Source organism: Poecilia reticulata, chromosome 22 (assembly GCF_904066995.2).
Source record: "Poecilia reticulata chromosome 22, P_reticulata-male-v2, whole genome shotgun sequence".
NCBI lineage: Eukaryota > Metazoa > Chordata > Actinopteri > Cyprinodontiformes > Poeciliidae > Poecilia > Poecilia reticulata.
In genome coordinates, this window is record NC_088851.1 from 16789907 (window position 1) to 16807085 (window position 17179).

Below are 17179 nucleotides of genomic sequence, written 5' to 3' on the forward strand. Positions count from 1 at the left end.
CTTTAAAGCTGCAGCCAGAGCTACAATGGCAATGTTTAGATATTAATGAGCTAGAATGGCCCAGTCAAAGTCCAGACTTAAATAATATTCAAAATCTGAGAAAGGTTTGAACATTGCGGCTGATCTTGGACTACTCTCGAAAGAAGAATGGGTAAAACTTGAACCTCTGAATGTGCAAAGCTACCAGAGCCCCTGAATAATCTGCAGCTTTAAAGTTAGTGTAAGGAGATTTCAGAAAGTTGCTCTTCCTTTTCACTTCAGGGAAATAAGATTGGTGTATGTATGCAACAGGGATGTTCACTTGTAAATAAACATTCACTGTCAGATGTGCTTTACCTTCACTCCACAATAACATGCAAGCCTCCTCTATTCAAATCAACTTATGCTTCTGTGTTTCTTGGTGCACTGAACTCTAGCGGCACAAAGATCATTCGCGGGCTAATTAATCAATTACTCTTATCAGCATTACCCTTTAAATGTTGCTAATATGCCTCATTTTTGCAGATCTGATTTTGTTCAGATTAGGATCACAGAAAATCTTTCAGTGCTGCGCTTGACTTTGTGCCTGTGATGTGCTGTCTGACATTGGAGGGAAATAAGCCAGGGCTTAAGCTGGACTGTTATTATCACTGCCATCTCCAAATAAATCATTAGGGCCATACGCCAGCATCTGATTATGGGGCTGCAGAGAGGAAAATAACTTTAGGAAGGAAAGTGTTTTTAATTTGTCTTTGTTAGGCTGAGCAGTGTGGGTGACTCTGTGGGTGGTGTAGTGTTTTGAAGATCAGTTTCGCAATAAGATATCTTTTTAAGGCAACTGTATCTTTACCGTCATGAAACGGTTTGCTTTAAATTGGATGCAAATATAAATCCATGCAAAATGTAAACTTGAAATAGATTCATTACATGTTTTGCATACATTTATTTCTCAAATTCTTTTGTATATAATTTTGGCTAACATAATGAATGTCTAAAATTCTGTTTCTCAGAAAGCCAAGCAGGTTCTGCTCTTGTTTTGTGAAGATCTTGGTTGTCATCCAGAAAGCTTCTTCAGATTTGAACAAGGATAACAAGTATGAGCTGGAACAGCTCTCAGTGGGATTTGCGAGTTTTACAATAACAGTTTTTTACAGCATTCTCTCAATGTTAAATTAAGTTGAATAATAACTTTAACTGAGATATGCAAACATGTTCAGCTGCAAGCATCTAACCACCACTTGTATTCTCATTGAATCATTATATGCAATTTTACTCTCCTGAATGCCACATATTTGTCATAAGATAACAAAATATCGTAATAATAAACGGGACTATAAATAAAGGATTTTATTACAAAAATGTTACCTGTCACACTTCTAGGGGAGAATGAGGTGCAAAAAGTAATCACTGAGGAAGATGATTGTTCGGTACGTTGCACTCAACCATATAAATACAAGGCTTAGGGGACGGAAAAGTGTAGTTGAACATAGTGCACCCGTCACAGGAATAACTGCTCCACTGATAGGATTGTGACACAGAGCACATTTAAAGTTTGGGGGTATGAAACTGAAGCTAGAGTTATTTCAAGAGCCACTACACAGACACTTTCCAGGGCAAAAGCTGTTGTGCCCAATTTATTAAGACAATTCTTAGCCAAAGACAACATGTTAAGGGAAATGGGAGTGGACTGTTTCTCGTTCGTCCCAAAATCTTTTGCGGAGTTAAAGGCTGTTTCTAACTGACCTGTCAAACCACACTGCTGCAGAATTTCATGCAAAAGAAGCCGCAACCAGAGTGCATAGACTGCAAAATACGAGAAGGTAGACTGACAATTTTAAACATCAAAAAGGTAAATCCTCGAAATGTATCACTCTTTGTGCAATGAATTTCTATACTATAAATTGTGATTGAAATAAATTCTTTTTTTATTTCAATACACATTTACAAAGATTTAATTTGAATTTTTAAATGGGCTGCAATGTGAGAGACTCAGTTCATCTCAGTTTTTCCCCTGAAGTCCTCAATTGCTACTAAGACAGTAAAACATGCGAACTACAGAGTACGTTGCTACGGCAACAGCAGTTCTGAGGCATCCTCTAACAAGTTGCCTGGGAATGCAGTCCTGGCTGTTGCATAAGACGGGACCTTCTCTCTTCCTCTCACTCGCACATGCTTGTGGGGCTTTTCCTGTGGCAGAGTTTCACATTCAGCATGATTTATTCATAGATGGATAACTCTGCCTGATATACAATTACACTAAATGCAACCCCACCGCCATCAAGCACAGTTTGGTTTTAATTGGGGCTTGCATACTTGTACCAGTGGCATTGTTGGACTTCTATTTCTGTGGTTGACTTGAGTGGAAAGAGGGCTTTGAAAGCGTTAGGTTCAAGAGGTTATAGGCTGAATAGGAAATAGGAAAGCAGCAGGCATATTTGGTAGTATTTCCAAGTTATGTAGGATAAAATTACCGCACTAAATATCACCGTTAAATGTTTCCGACCGCAAAAACTCAGGGATTACAAAGTCTTAAATGTTCTCATTCTAAGGAGAACAAAAACTGCTGATCCTCACACTGTGTTTTATTTCTTTTCGTCACCATATTGTTCTGTCCCCACTTTGACTGGCAGAGGGAGAGAGGAGCTGAGGAGTGCTGAGCGTAGCACAGATAACACGCTCCATCATTAGCTGACTCACGATAAGTATTCAGACGCTCAGCGGCTTCTCTTTATCGAGCCACCGTAATCTTTCTGCTGCTAAATACTTTATGGAGGCATTCAACTCACCACAGCGTAAGTCAAATTGAGTGTTACAGAAGAAAAATAGCCATTTTTTGGCCTTTTGCGACAGACTGTCAGTTCCCTAATCATTTTAAAATATATTAGTGGAGAAAGTGATGGCCAGGAATATTCATATCTGCACGTTTAGCTCCTTTCCTGAAGCTGTTGTCACCATAGACTCGCCGTGAACATGCAGCGACATACACAACTGTCTTCCCTTGAGCGTTGCTGTTGTTTACAGAATCTCAGTAGACAATACCTACTTGCCTCTGCTAGCTCTTTCTTCACTCTAATCTATCCCTCCACGCTCTCTGGCACACTTACAACCTGCTGAGAGAAACATTGTGGGATGTAGTGTTTGATTGCCAAGCAAGAATGGAAATGGGAACACGCTCTCTCTCTCTCTCTCTCTCTCTCTCTCTCTCTCTCCTGTTTCTCACATTCAAATATGTGCGTGAGCATCAGTTTGATGCAACAGGAAACACAAGAGGCAATGGTGCATCCATGGAGCACCCAAACAGGGGAAACAATCCAGATCTAAGCAGGAAATGTTTAATACCTTGGTTTACAGAAGCAAAATCACAGTGGCATGAGGGCTGGTGATTAAAAAGTGTTGAAATGGAACAAAATTTAAGAAGGTAGAAGCAGAAACCAACAGAACAGAATGGAAAAAGATCTAAATAAAGGAAGCTGAAGACAGTTGACTATATAATCTTTCTGCTTAACAGAAAACAGAAACCCTCTGACCACCACCAGCAGGCAAGGACGGTGAAAGGTCTTTATCTTATCCTAACATATGTGGTTGATGCACATAGGAAGATAAACAGGAGAAAACAAAATGAAAACGTTACCCAGTAGGATATTCAGTCAGAATCAACTAGCATAACTGAACAAATCATTTTTGGGGCTTATTTCCCTCCTGTCTAACTGCAACAGGATCACATCCAAGCTTGATTATAGTTTAGCTTTGACAGCAGTTTAAGAGTGAGAACAGCCATGCAAACCTATGACAAATGCATCAGTGACATCTTTTGTCGTCAGGTCTCAGCACCGTGTCAATCAGCTGTCAGGAAAACATCAGTTTTTTTTTGTTTTTTTTCCCTCTAGGGGAAAAATACCTCTAACAACAGATTAGATCCTAATTGTTCTCCCAGTTTGCTAAAAATCACATTAGCGGCGGAGGCACTATAATATCAGTTTATCCCCATGTGTCAGACTTGACATGTCTGCATGTCACCTGGATGGACAAGTGACAAGGATATCTCCCAAAGACATATGTCAGTGCTAACATTGATTGGCGCTGACAGACTTCACTTGTTGACTCCTCCAATTGAATAGCTCAGGACAATTCTAATTTTAGTCTTTAGGTCACAGTCTCCTTCTTTTGAGTTTCTAAAATAAACATAGAATTCACACAGCTCTTAACATTTAAGGATTTTATAGGAGATCCCTGAAGCACAGTTATTATATAAACCTCGTGTCTTCTATTATTTGAGATATCTTAGCTTTTTCCATTGAAGCCCTGGGGAATATTGGACAGATTGATGCCAGGCAACAAAGAATTGACACATTCCCTCACTGACGCAAAACCTGAAAGACTGTTTCACGTGTGTTGCTTCAATCCTGGGACTCACTCTTGCCTTCATCCAAATCCTCTCTTCAACAGCGGCAAGTCGACGTGGTTAGGTGGGATGCTATCGCTGCCAAGTCTGAAGGTCGCATGCCTTTGATCTCTCAGTCTAGTGCAGTGCTTTATTATCTTTTAACTTTGTTTTCAACTCCAGTTAGAGTCTCAGCCAAGGGAATAGTGGGAGCTGTCAGTGATACTCAGTGAAGATATAATGCTATTTAAATGCTAATGTGTTAAGAGGAGCAAAACGACCTTTACTCACACCCTGCATGTGAGCGGATTGAAAGCCCCAAACAGAGGCCCTTAATAAATGAGCATCTTCCTCTGACTCTGTCGGCCGTCTCTGCACATCTTATGTCAGGTATGATGCAGGTTTGTCACAGTTCAACCACAGGAGCTTTTAAAGTCTGATAGAACCAAATTCAGTCTACATGTAAAATTCAACACTGCTGGATGAGTCTATGTTACTGCTTTTGTTTAGTTTTATTTATTATCAGGGGTTCTTTTGAATTAGATGATTACTCTCAACTTGCAGTTGAATGCTATGCACCATAATATAGCAGCATACAATTTCAAAGTACAATTAAAAAGTTGCATGGTTTTCAAAACTTTGTTTTATGGATCTCAAAGCACAAATTTAAGAACATTTAATATGAAAAGTGTTTTATTATTTTATATTTACTCCCATTTGATCTAAAAAAATCCTTAATGAAATCCAGTTCAAAAAAATTGCTTAAGTACAAATATATATTAAAAATAAAAATATTGTGAATAAGCTCAATCACTCATTTCAGAGATTAAAGGTTTATAGAGTGAAGCCTTTATTTATTTTACTTTTGAATATTATAATTAACCGACAAATTAATTAATTCAGAATATTACATTACATCAATAAAAAGGGAGCTTAAAAAAAAAATCCCGCTTATGAAAAGGAAGCTCATTTCTATGCACTCAATGCTTGGTGGGGGCGCCGTTTGCATGCTTGCTGCATTTATGTGGCGTTGCATGGAAGCAATCAGACTGTGGCACTACTGAGGTGTAATGAAGGTTGCTTTAACAGCGATATATCATTATCCACATGAGACTTTCTCATTGGAGGGTGTGGGGTCTAGTGGGGTGATCTATTCTGAAGTGACTTATTATTGTCCAGATCTTATGGTAGAAAATGTATCTTGTGAAAACTGCATCATGTGCTTTTTCTTTTTTTTCTAGATCAGTAAGGTCTGGAATGGGTCTCAAAAACTGAACTCAGCTTTCCAACCAAAAATAAATACTTTTTCACATCACTGTCAGATAGTTGTTAAACGTGAAGATCTTGGGATCAGTAACTCTTTAGAAACAACCCAAATTACTTTGATTACTTGTGTAAGCCTTCAGAACTCCTTGTTTGATTTTTTCTGAGTTTGTTAGACTTTGCCCTTGTTCTGAGGACTGGTCAGTTCCAGTGGTGTTAGGCAAATCCTTTTTACTCAGGCAAAGAAAACCTACCAGCCTTAGTTTGAAATTATGTAATAAATTTTAACTTGTTCACCCAGTAATGTTGGAATAGAAAAATGTATAGCAGTTTCATGTTACATTATCAAGCCACTCTGGAAAAAGATCTTCCAATTAAATTGATAAAAGTGGAAAAAGATCTTCCAATTAAATTGATAAAAGCTTAAAATTAATTTTACTCTCATGAATGCGTGCATGCAAATTTATAACCTCCACTGTTTGACAGTCATAATTGTCTCCCTCTTTTCTTTTTACTTGCCAATCAATGGCACAGATGACTTTTTTTTCTCAGGATGCCTCATGCAAATACAAACAAGCCCTCAAAATGCTTCTGTAAATATGTCCTTTCAGTAATGTCAAAATGTGTTGCTTCCATGAAAGACATGGAAAAAAAATAAAATAAAGAGAGACAGAGAGAGAAGGTATACAATTCTGTCATCAGACGTATAATCCCAGAAAGTGTGTGTGACTGTGTAGGAAGATAATTTATTCAGCAAGCATCTCAGAGGACAGCTGTCAAAGAAAGGCCTTGGAGTAAGATGGTGACTTAACATCAGACATGAATGTAGCATCATATAAATCAGTGATGCGCCGTCACCCTTCTGATTGCAACACTGAGCTAGTCTGAGTCAGAGCTGGAACATTCACAGGATTTGGCCTGTTTAAAGTTTGCTCAGTTGCGCCTTTAGAAATCTGATTCCTCTTGAGTGAACTTGTCCCATCTTTTTTCGCTTCCTGCCTCTTGAATACTTGGAGTACTCTGGATTAATTTTGCAAAAGGCTGCCAAGTAGTGATCCTCACAGAAGATTGGTAAACAACAAGAGTTTGTTTTGATCTCAGTAGACGGAGGATGGGAGGAACACAAGAGCATGGCAGCACGGCATGGTTGAGAATTTGAAAAACAAAACAAAAAAAAAGGTTTGGAACTTTGAATAAATTTTATCCAATTGGATAGATGAAAAGGATCCTCTTAACTGTGGTCCCGTTTCAGTTTCAGCTTGGAAAACAGCCTTGATTAAACACAGGGTTTTATGAGAGATCCTCTCAGAGCCAAAATAATTAGAAGGAAAATCCTGAATCCACAACTTCTTTGAAGTGGTGACAGGGCCCGGAGGAGCTGAAATCACCATGTTTGTTGCTTTCATTCCACAGAAAAAACGTTTGCTGCAAAATATGTATGCAGACACAACATTTTCTCCTGTTTTTGCCTTCTTAAAAACAGGAGAGCACAGCGAGTACATGTCCTGGTTATGGTGACCTCAGACTGTGCCCGACATTCAAGATACGGGAAGTGGCAAACACAGACAAAAGAGTGAGGTCAGTCTGGTCTCAAAGAAATGGCTAAGATGTCTGGGGCCTCTCAGCACTGAATTATGTGGTGGTGCAACATAATGGGTTAAAATGACCTGGCGGCCCTGTAATTCAACATCAGTAAAAAGGTAATGAGAAACTTTGTTGTTCTGAAGAAGTGAATTACCTATTTTGAGATGAGGTAGCATAAAAGCTAACAAAGTTCTCTTTAACAAAGGAGGTTTGGCTGAAGAGCTAAAATAAAGAGCTAAATGATTGTTTAAATTTTTTCGATGCCAAAAGTGGCACTAATTCAAGAATTTACATTTCTTGTCTTATTATTTTGATGTTCAGTCCTGGTTTGGTTGAACTGGCAGCTGAAGGGTTAGATGTGTGGTTCCAAAGTTAGGCCATTTTGTCTAAAGCTGCTCTCCTCCACCCACCCTCCCACATGTAGCTCATAAAAACTCTCCTTCGGTTTATGAGGTTACAGCCTGAGTGTTGGTCTTTATGAGGCGTATCTTAGTGAGGCAACGGAGCTTAGCTTTGTTATCCTGTTTGTTTCTGATTTCATAAGAACAAGGTAAAAAAATAAGAGGTTTCCAAATGTTCCTAAGTGAGCCTTCTTTTCATAAAATGTTTTTAATCTGCTGACTCTATATTATGACAAATGCTAAGAAAAGATTCCTGTCAGGACAATGCCTACTTTTGCCCTGTTGCATAATTTGACACATTTTACACAATGTTTCACACAAAAATGAAGAAACTGTCATACCTCATAAGGTTTAGAAATGTTCTTGACATCAAACTACACCACACCTTGTAAAATGTTTATACCACATTTTTACATTGTGCGGCCAAACAGCCGTAATTTATTTTTTTATATATTTCATTATAAATGTATACACCACATCAGCTGTTTCTTACATTGAAAAATGGATGTATGTCAATGCATGTTTTTCAAATTATTTTTTAATTTTATGATTTTTAATGCCATATTTTTATGGGATATAAAAAATGTGGCATGCATTTGTAATCAACCACTTCAAGCCAATACACTTAATTGTAGAACCAGCTTTCTGCAGTTACAGATGCAAGTAGGTTGATGCATGTCTCTAATAGACTTGCCCGTCAGTTTAATTGGGCAGTCTTGTTTTGGCAGGTATGCACCTGTCATTTTCAAATGATGAACAGTGAGATTTCCAAAGCTTCTGACATTGTTTTGTAATTTTTTTTCGTGAGGCTTTTTGTTTTCTAATGTTTTCTATTCTACCTGTGAGACCTTCCCTGCACAGCTTGATTTCCTCTCAGGTGGAATCTGTTTAGCTGACATTTCATGGAGAAATTTTGGGTTTTACTTAGCGATATTAGAGTTGGCTGAAAATAGTACGGGGAGAAAAAATATGTATTTTTCTTAAAAAGCACAGAAAAATTCATTTCAAGTTTCTAGTGTAGTGTGACAAAATGTTCAAGGGATGTTAATACTTTTATAAGGCACTGTAAAATGTCATTACATTTTTGTCATACCTAATTCTGAGTAAAATTGACCATTCTGAATCCCAAATAGAAGATCGTAATGAGGTTTAGCGGCAAGCTAAGAGTTTCCTCTAATTCATATACATTTATTACAATATAAAGCTATCATGCTTGCCCTTGATGATGGATCACAGAGTTGGTTTTTAATCTAAAGCAACAGGACACCCAGAGAAAAAGTGAAGGGTAGTAGATTTGGTGATCTCCTCCCAAGGACTTCTACCTGGCAGTGTGCCTCACAGTGTGCCTCATTTCTTTGACAGATGACGCCGACACAGCAGAGTGATAGGCTATTATTTCACTTTGCATTGGATAAATGGCAATGCAGGCTTTTACCTGTCACCTGCCCTTTCCTTTTATATGTTTTCTACTTTTTTTCTCCTTCCTTGCAGAATTATACCGCCACATATGTGATTTGAAGGGTGCTATAGAAGTGCCGAGATTTAGTTGCTGCAATCTGTAGATTTCATGTCCACAGCTCGGGGGCTTTTTGTTGTTGCCCTGTAGCTCAAGTGAGTGAAAGAGGTGGATAATGGTCGAAATGTTGGTGAGGAGGTCCCTCATTGTTAGGTGTGAAACAGCTTTCGCTTCTGGTAAAACACTTTTTATGTAATTTTCCTTGTGTCTCTCTTTCTTTTACAGACCAGCAGTATTCATGGTCACCCTCGCAGTACTTCGATGAGGAAACGTACTCCCCTGCACCCAGGAACATGAAGGGTCTCTCCGGTGGCCGCCCTGCCCATCTCCAGCTAACATCACCCACCTCACCTTACACCTGTGGCTTGGCTGATTGTGACCACTCCCTGGATCACCATCTTCACCATGGTGACCCTCGGTCACCCACCTACCTCCTCAGTCCCACTGACAGCTGTGCCCTTGAGAGTCATCACCGCTGCTCCCCACGGAGCTCCATCCACTCTGAGTGCATGATGATGCCAGTGTCACTATCAGCCACCGACCACTCTATATCCAGTAGCACTTTCCCTCGTATGCACTATGGCAGCGCTTCGAGAGATGGAGGTGGAAACAGTTCTGGCGGTAGGGATTCTCGGGACGACGGTGGCTCCTCCTCACACGGCGGGAGTGGCAAAATGAACCGGATCCCTGCAAATCTTTTGGATCAGTTCGAAAAGCAGATGCCACTGCACCGAGACGGCTTCCATACATTGCAGTACCAACGCACCTCCACTACAACAACAACCACAGAGCACCGCAATGAAAGCCCTGGCCGAATTCGCCACTTAGTTCACTCGGTACAGAAACTCTTCACGAAGTCGCACTCCCTGGAAGGATCCTCCAAGATGAATGGTACCAAAAATGACTCCCACAGGGACGGATCGCATCACCACCATCACCATCACCAAGGCCACCACAAACACAGCAAACGCAGCAAGAGCAAAGACCGCAAATCTGATGGCGGAGGAAAGCAGCGCCATGGTGGATGGTGGAGCTCGGATGACAATCTTGACAGTGACAGCACGTACAGGACACCGAGCATCATGTCGCGGCATCCGGTCGACCACATCACCCACTGCTACCCGGACTCGATGCACAGCCACCTGGCTGGGGACCTGTCATTAAAGACCTCCAAGAGCAACAACGACGTAAAGTGCTCTGCCTGTGAAAGCATTAACATGGCACCTGAGGGCAAGTTCATGAAAAGGAGTTCCTGGTCAACATTAACCGTCAGTCAAGCCAAGGAAGCCTACAGGAAGTCTTCACTCAACCTGGAGAAACCCATGATCCCCACTGACCTCAAACCAAGCTTGAGACCATGTCACTATCTACAGGTATGCTTCATCCAGTTTACTGTCGCTCTCTACTTCCCCTCTGGAGGAGCAGTACCTAGAAAAACATAATAGCTTCACACAAGCATCACAGGCCTATTTACTAATATTTTTTTCTGGTATGATTTGGTAGACTGATAAAGATGTGTAAAATAAACCAAATGCATTTTCTTTAGGTTTGTCACATGACTAACAATTAAACATACAGAGGACCTTCTTAAAGTAGCCTTTAGGAAATGACTGTATGTGAGGCTTTTATGAGATTTTAACCTCATAAAACTAACTAATTAGAAATATGTGGTGTGTATTTGAAACCTGCTAAGAATATTCACAATCTAAAAATCAGAGATGTCTGGCATTGCAGAGCTAGCAATGCGAAACTTGCTAAATATTAATAAAACTAGTCAAAAACAGCTTAACAAAGATTACCGTATGGATTTTGTTTGAGTAAAATGGCAAAGTGCTAATTTATTGAGCTGCTTAGTGTGATTTTCTCAATCTCTCGCGTACAGAGATGGTTTGAGTTCTGCTCATGAATAATTAATGGCTGTTCAAGAGAGGGCCATTTGTTTTTGAGTTATGTTGTCACTGAGAGTAGCAGATACTGAATGTAGCAGCTTTTCAGACTACGGTTCAAACATTTACGCCCCATCTAAGCTAAATAGTTGACATCACCAGCGTTTTTACTTATGCAGTTCTTAAGGTTGTCCATTTCCTTGTCTGATTTAGTTGTGAAGTAATTTTAAGTAAGTGATTTTTTTGTGTTTATCAACATGTTTCATAACATTAACCTCTTGGAATGATTCAGCCAGTCCTGACGTTACACTGACAGTGAATATGTAGAGAGAGTTGAAGATAAGGGGGATTCCCAAGACATCTTTCTACCTTAAACACTTTGAGCTCATCACCAATGATAAAGCATCAAACTACCAGTGGCACATAAAATGTAACAAATATTTTTTCCATTGAATAGAGAAAAGGGTAACAGAATCACTACTTGACTTTAAAGCACAATAGCTGAAAATGCTCAAAAAAGCTTTTTAAAGATCAATCAATCGATGAATATAAAAAAAACCCTAGATTTCCTTTGGCCAGATTGCAATTGATCTAAAGCACTGCATTTGTTTTGTCTCTGTTCTGGATATTCGAATGTGATCCCGTCCTATGGCACAGCATGTGGCTGCCAGTAGAAATAACTAGCACAGCAGGACAAATCAATTAACTCTGTAAATGATCTCCGCCGGAGGGGAAGATCTGGCAGAATGAGAATGAAACAGCAGAAATCGACGTAGATTTCTATCTCTTTTCTTATGCTCTTGTATGGGTTTCAGCTCTGACAAAGATTATTTTGCTCATATATGAAAGGTTGTATGAGTATCTTCCTGGGATATATCTGTATGCATGTATAACAACTCATATTTTTAGTAGTCCTCTGGATGAATAATATCAGTAGTCAAAATCAACTCATATTTTTAGAGGACTACTAAAAATATGAGTTGTTATACATGCATACAGATATATCCCAGGAAGATACTCATACAACCTTTCATATATGAGCAAAATAATCTTTGTCAGAGCTGAAACCCATACAGGAGCATAAGAAAAGAGATAAAAATCTACGTCGATTTCTGCTTGAGTGGAATTAGAAAAAGGAGACTCTGTTCTACAGGTGGAGTGTGATGTGCAAACACAACTGGCACAAACTAAAGTGTCCAAAATGAAAGACTCTGTCTAGTTCTGATTGGTGTATTTTTGTTTCAGGTTTATTGACAGAGAAAGCACTTCCCCAATCGTATTTGTTGTAATTCATTTAAGTTAAGTCCACTTTTGAACAGAAAGTTGCAGTGTTGGCATCTGTATCCCACTCTACCTTCCCTCCATTTGGTTATCCAGCTGAAGTAGTGTCCAAGTTGCAGCACTATAAACATTTCTAAAAATAAACCTCAGCTCCTGCTCCCTGCCGCAGGGCTATATTTAGCTCAACATTATCAGTCCAATCCGCAAAGGGTGAGACACTTTTTCCCTCCCTGGAGGAGAATCAATGGGCACTCAGGGACCTCTCAAATAAGATGTATTGAAGCAGAAGGCAGTTAGAGAAGCACACTGCTGAGGTTTGTGGCTCTCTGATGCTCACTTACTTTAGGATGCAGGAGGTGGCGGAAATTAGATGTCTGTTTTTTTTTTTTGCTCCTTTTTAGCCACTGTTGATCCTTACAACAGCAGCAGCACTCAGACAGGAGAACCCAGACCCAGAACCAACATTCAGGAAAGTTACTGCACAAATCGAGGGGTCACATTGAGAAGCATTCATGTCCTGCTGCTCATGTCAATTCGGAAAAACTCTAAAATATCTGATCTGTATCAACATAAATTATACTCAAAGAGTGTGTGCGCTAACTGTGTGGCAGTGTGAGGAAATGTGAGGAAGTGTTATTTCATTTTATTGGACACCAGATGGCTTGATGATGTGCTAGTCACCTTGTTTGCGTCCTTGGCTGATGACACATAAATGAAAAACTTCTGAAGCTGTGAAAGTATGAGATTGCAAACAGAAAAAGGTGTCAGTCTGAGGCTTTGCTCATGTATTTGTGACAGTGAATGTGTCTCTCTAGGAGCTACGTAATCTAAAACCACAGTGCAGGTCAGATGTTTACACACCATTCTTTTAAACCATTTTCACACGTTGGAAGTTTTGCGATCGGTTTGCTTTCATGTGATTTCAAAGTTTGGATCAGATAGTTTATACCCGGATATTGCTGGGTGTTCCAGCATCAGAATCCTGAACGCATCAAAAGTGGTTTGGATTAGCTAAACCGTAACATTAAACCTCTGGACCAATGCTGTGGGGCTGACCTCAACCCCATTAAAAATGTATGGAGTGTGCTTAAAATCAACACATGTATCAAGAAACTAATCAGTTTAAATCAACTTTACCAATTCTGCCAATACTAATGAGTTAAGACATAAAATATTCAGTTAGGATTTTCCTAAAAGGTCGTTGATCACTCCAACTTGCAAATTTCTTTTTTCTTACGAACTATGTCTTGGACTTCATTCTAAGACATGTAGGCTGTGCGTCTTCATTTGAACAAACCATCAGATTTATAACCATTTTAACAACAACTCTCTGCCCTGGTCATTAGAGAGGATAACTATTTCAACAGTTTTGCTGATGGGGCATTGTGCTGATTTTTAATTAGCCATTTAACTGCCAAGTTGGCTTGCCATAGATGGACCTTTAGAGGGATGCAGGCCGCTCACTGAACTACAGAAAGAAAGTCAAAACTGTGAACACAGGGGGTTCCCTAAAACTTTCTTAAAGGAGTTTCGAGTGAGTCGTGATCCACTGCTTCTTAAGATTTCATCCAAGAACAGGTACAAATAAACAGCTTCACATGTGTCATGCTTGACTACGGACCATGTAGAACTGTGTCACCCTATGCTATTTTTGGGACACACTTTATTGCAGATTTCCAATGTTCCCCTGCTCCACTACACACAACCCAAATGAATCAACCACTGTCATGAAGCTTAGTCTTGTTAAATATTCATCAACTTTAAAAGAGGCATTACAGGAAGAAAATAGGTGCAGAGCAGTGTGCTTTGATCATAAAGGTTTGGAAGCAGCACTCCGGAAAAAGTACCATCATTCATGCTTGCAAATGTGGCCATTTCTACTTTGCCTTTTCTAGCACTCTGCATCCATCTCTGGAAAAGCCCTGAACAGGAAAGGTTTTACTGGCTGGTTGTCAATTTAAAAAAGTTTTTTTTTTTTTTTAAAGGTGCACAAATGGAGGCCTGCTATGTTAGATTGTTTTACTAAGTAAGACACTAGGCAGAAATCAAAGTAAATATGGTATTGTAATATTAACATTTATTAACAATAAGACATTTTGCAGCTGAATGCAACAATCTTTTGTGAGCAAACTTACTGAGTCATATTGTGGATCAAAAATAGTTTTTTTTCTGGTTTTATGTCTGGCTGCCAAGAAAATCAAGTACACCTTTTAAGTGAAAACTGTAATAGGAGCAATTTCTGTTCTGTTGTGCCTGCATTTGGGTGTGTCTTTTTAAAAATAAAGTACCGACCGACCGTCATTTTGGACAATTTGGCTTACATGCAAAATGCTTTGTGTTGTGGAAAACTAAAATTACGCATCACCCTGAACACACTCTATGCTGCCAGAACTAAAGCTGAATCAACATATTCATGTTTTGGAATTACCTAATCAAGATTTTGAGCTTAGTCCACTTGAAAATGTGTGATACCAATTCAATTTGTGAACAGTTCGGTGTTAGTCTGTCACAATAAATCTAAATTTGGAGTTGTCAAGTAAAAATCTAATACTACAAGCCACGAATGTGAATTGTTTGTGCAACTGTTGTTATTTACTTGATTGCTGAACATTTTCAAGCTAAGATCCGATAACGTTAAATAAGAAAAGATTACTGATCAGCCATCTAAATGCCATCTGTGTGAGTTTATCTAACAGAAGAGATAACAAATGTTTGAACTGTATTATGAGTTTGGCAGAGAAGTAAAAAAATAGTAATACCTCCTCCAGCATCCTTTGTGTCAGTTCATTCTGCTGAGGAAAATGAAAGACTAGACTCTGAGAAAGTTGGATTACCCATGACTGAAGCTTTATCTTTCTGTTATCCATCCTCTTTCTGTCCTAACCGATTCTTCATCTTTCTGAATTGTACTTTTACCTTTTCATCACTCCCTCTGTGTCTCAGTCTATCTCACGCTATTTCTTTCCTTTAATGAGAGTGACTTATTCTTTTTGCAGGAGGCTAGATGGGGTTGCAGAGTTAATCAATGAAATGCACTGCTGCACGGGGGGATGTTCAGTTCTCTCCCTTTTCCCTGACATATCACATGCACCAAACATATTCCCTGTGCCCACAAATCTGATAATCAAGCTGGACTTACTGTACAACACTTACTGTACTTCCCCAGCCTGTCCAGTTATGCGGTGAATGAGAAACTGGGGTTATGTAATAGCATTGCTAAAATGCTCCCAGCACCTGCAGAGCTGCTGTTGGAGTTTCTCAAGAGTGCCTTTGTTAAAATTACCCACCCCCCCCAGAAATGTCTTGCAGTCACTGAAATATTTCCAAGTAATTAAAAAGAATAAGACTTCTGTTATTGTTGAAAATGGAATGTTAAATATAAAATGTCACACTTTCTCTGTGAATTTTCTCACAGGCTTCACAAATCTTGTTTCATATCCACAAAAGGTTATTCAGGCACTTCACTGCTGAAGCTTTCTCATGTTAATTTAGGAAGAACTTGGTAAAGTTTTGTTAAATGTGTAGTTACCGTTTCTTGTCTATAAAGAAAGGTGCAGGAAAGCATAAAACCTTAGGATCTTGATTTAACTTCTTTTTTTTTTTTCTTGCTCCAAATATTGATATGCACTTCACACTCGCTGGGACGCGTGCTTATGGTTTGAAGAAAATCTTACAGAAAAGTAATTTTTTATTGCGCCAGCTGCTAGTGCAATAAAAAGACTGTTCTCAACCTGCTAGTGACTAGCATAACATCTAACTGAATATGCTATTAAAATCCAACCAATCTTTAATTGAAATATTTCTTTATTGGAAAACAAATCATATGATAAACAATTAAGCTTTACTGAAACAGCACTGATGCCTAAAATGTTCCTTTCAGATCGATGTAAATCCAATTCCATCTCTGTGGAGTGAGCTCTAGAAAAACATGCACAGCAGAATATACAGTAGTGTAGAGGAATAACAAGTCTGTTCTCAACCTGGTGAAATGTTATTGGAGAAAACATTGTGCTGTTTGCAAGATAAAAAATATAGAGTGTCGATGCCTACAATGATATGGTAAAAAAAAAAACAAATGAACAAATAAAAATTCTAGCAAAATATTTTCCTTACCACATAAATGTACTTCTTCTGCAATCATTTTTTTTCTTTCTACCAATAAGTGTGGAGCTTGCTGTAGTTGAGACTCTTCTAAAAATACAACATGAAAAAATATCTTCTTCAAATATGTTCATATAGATTCAGTTCTTGGTTTGCCACATTGGCCCAAAAAGGCAAAATCTTCACAAACCATCCCTGAATTTCTATTAAGGATTTTTACTTCTTTTTTTTTTTTTTTTTTTTTTTTTTACAAATTAAGCTTAATTAAATGCATCACTTGGCTTTCAAACAGATTTTCCAAAGTGACTAGCATTGTCGGCTGGTTAAATTTAAATGAAATTTTTAACAGATAAAAAAAAATTAGCTGAACTATTTTTGCAAGTCTTTGAAAGAGTTCGAAATCAATTTAAACTTGAAAGACATATATATATATATATACATATATATATATATATAAACAACTTTTAAATGATTCTGTTGTTAATTTCCTTTTAGAGTCATTGGGTGATATATGTGTGTTTTCACAGCTGTCTGCAAAAGCTTCCTGCACTGCTTGCTGTTTCTTTTTTTGTATTCATATGGAGACACCCCACAATCTACACAGTTTATCAGCAAATCCAAATTAAACAAATCTCACCACAGCCTGTGTCTGTCCTCTGGCGTTCCGCTCATTAATTAGATGTCTAAAAATATCAAACCCCTCCAAGACTTAATTAACCCATCAACTCCATTCGGTAGAGGTTGTGTGCCTTTCTCAGAAGCAGAGATGAATGACTCTTATTAGTGT

At 38.7% G+C, this 17179-nt stretch overlaps 1 protein-coding gene across 9 annotated transcripts in view; it reads left to right on the forward strand.

Moving 5' to 3' along the window:
- dlgap2a (discs, large (Drosophila) homolog-associated protein 2a) overlaps positions 1–17179 on the forward strand; it is a 137918-nt gene that overhangs the window by 91343 nt on the left and 29396 nt on the right. For all 9 annotated transcript variants that reach the window (XM_008399514.3, XM_008399512.3, XM_008399513.3 and 6 more), the window contains one exon: positions 9350–10497. In XM_008399514.3, coding sequence (XP_008397736.1) covers positions 9350–10497 — 1148 coding nt within the window. The remainder of the gene's footprint in view (positions 1–9349; positions 10498–17179) is intronic.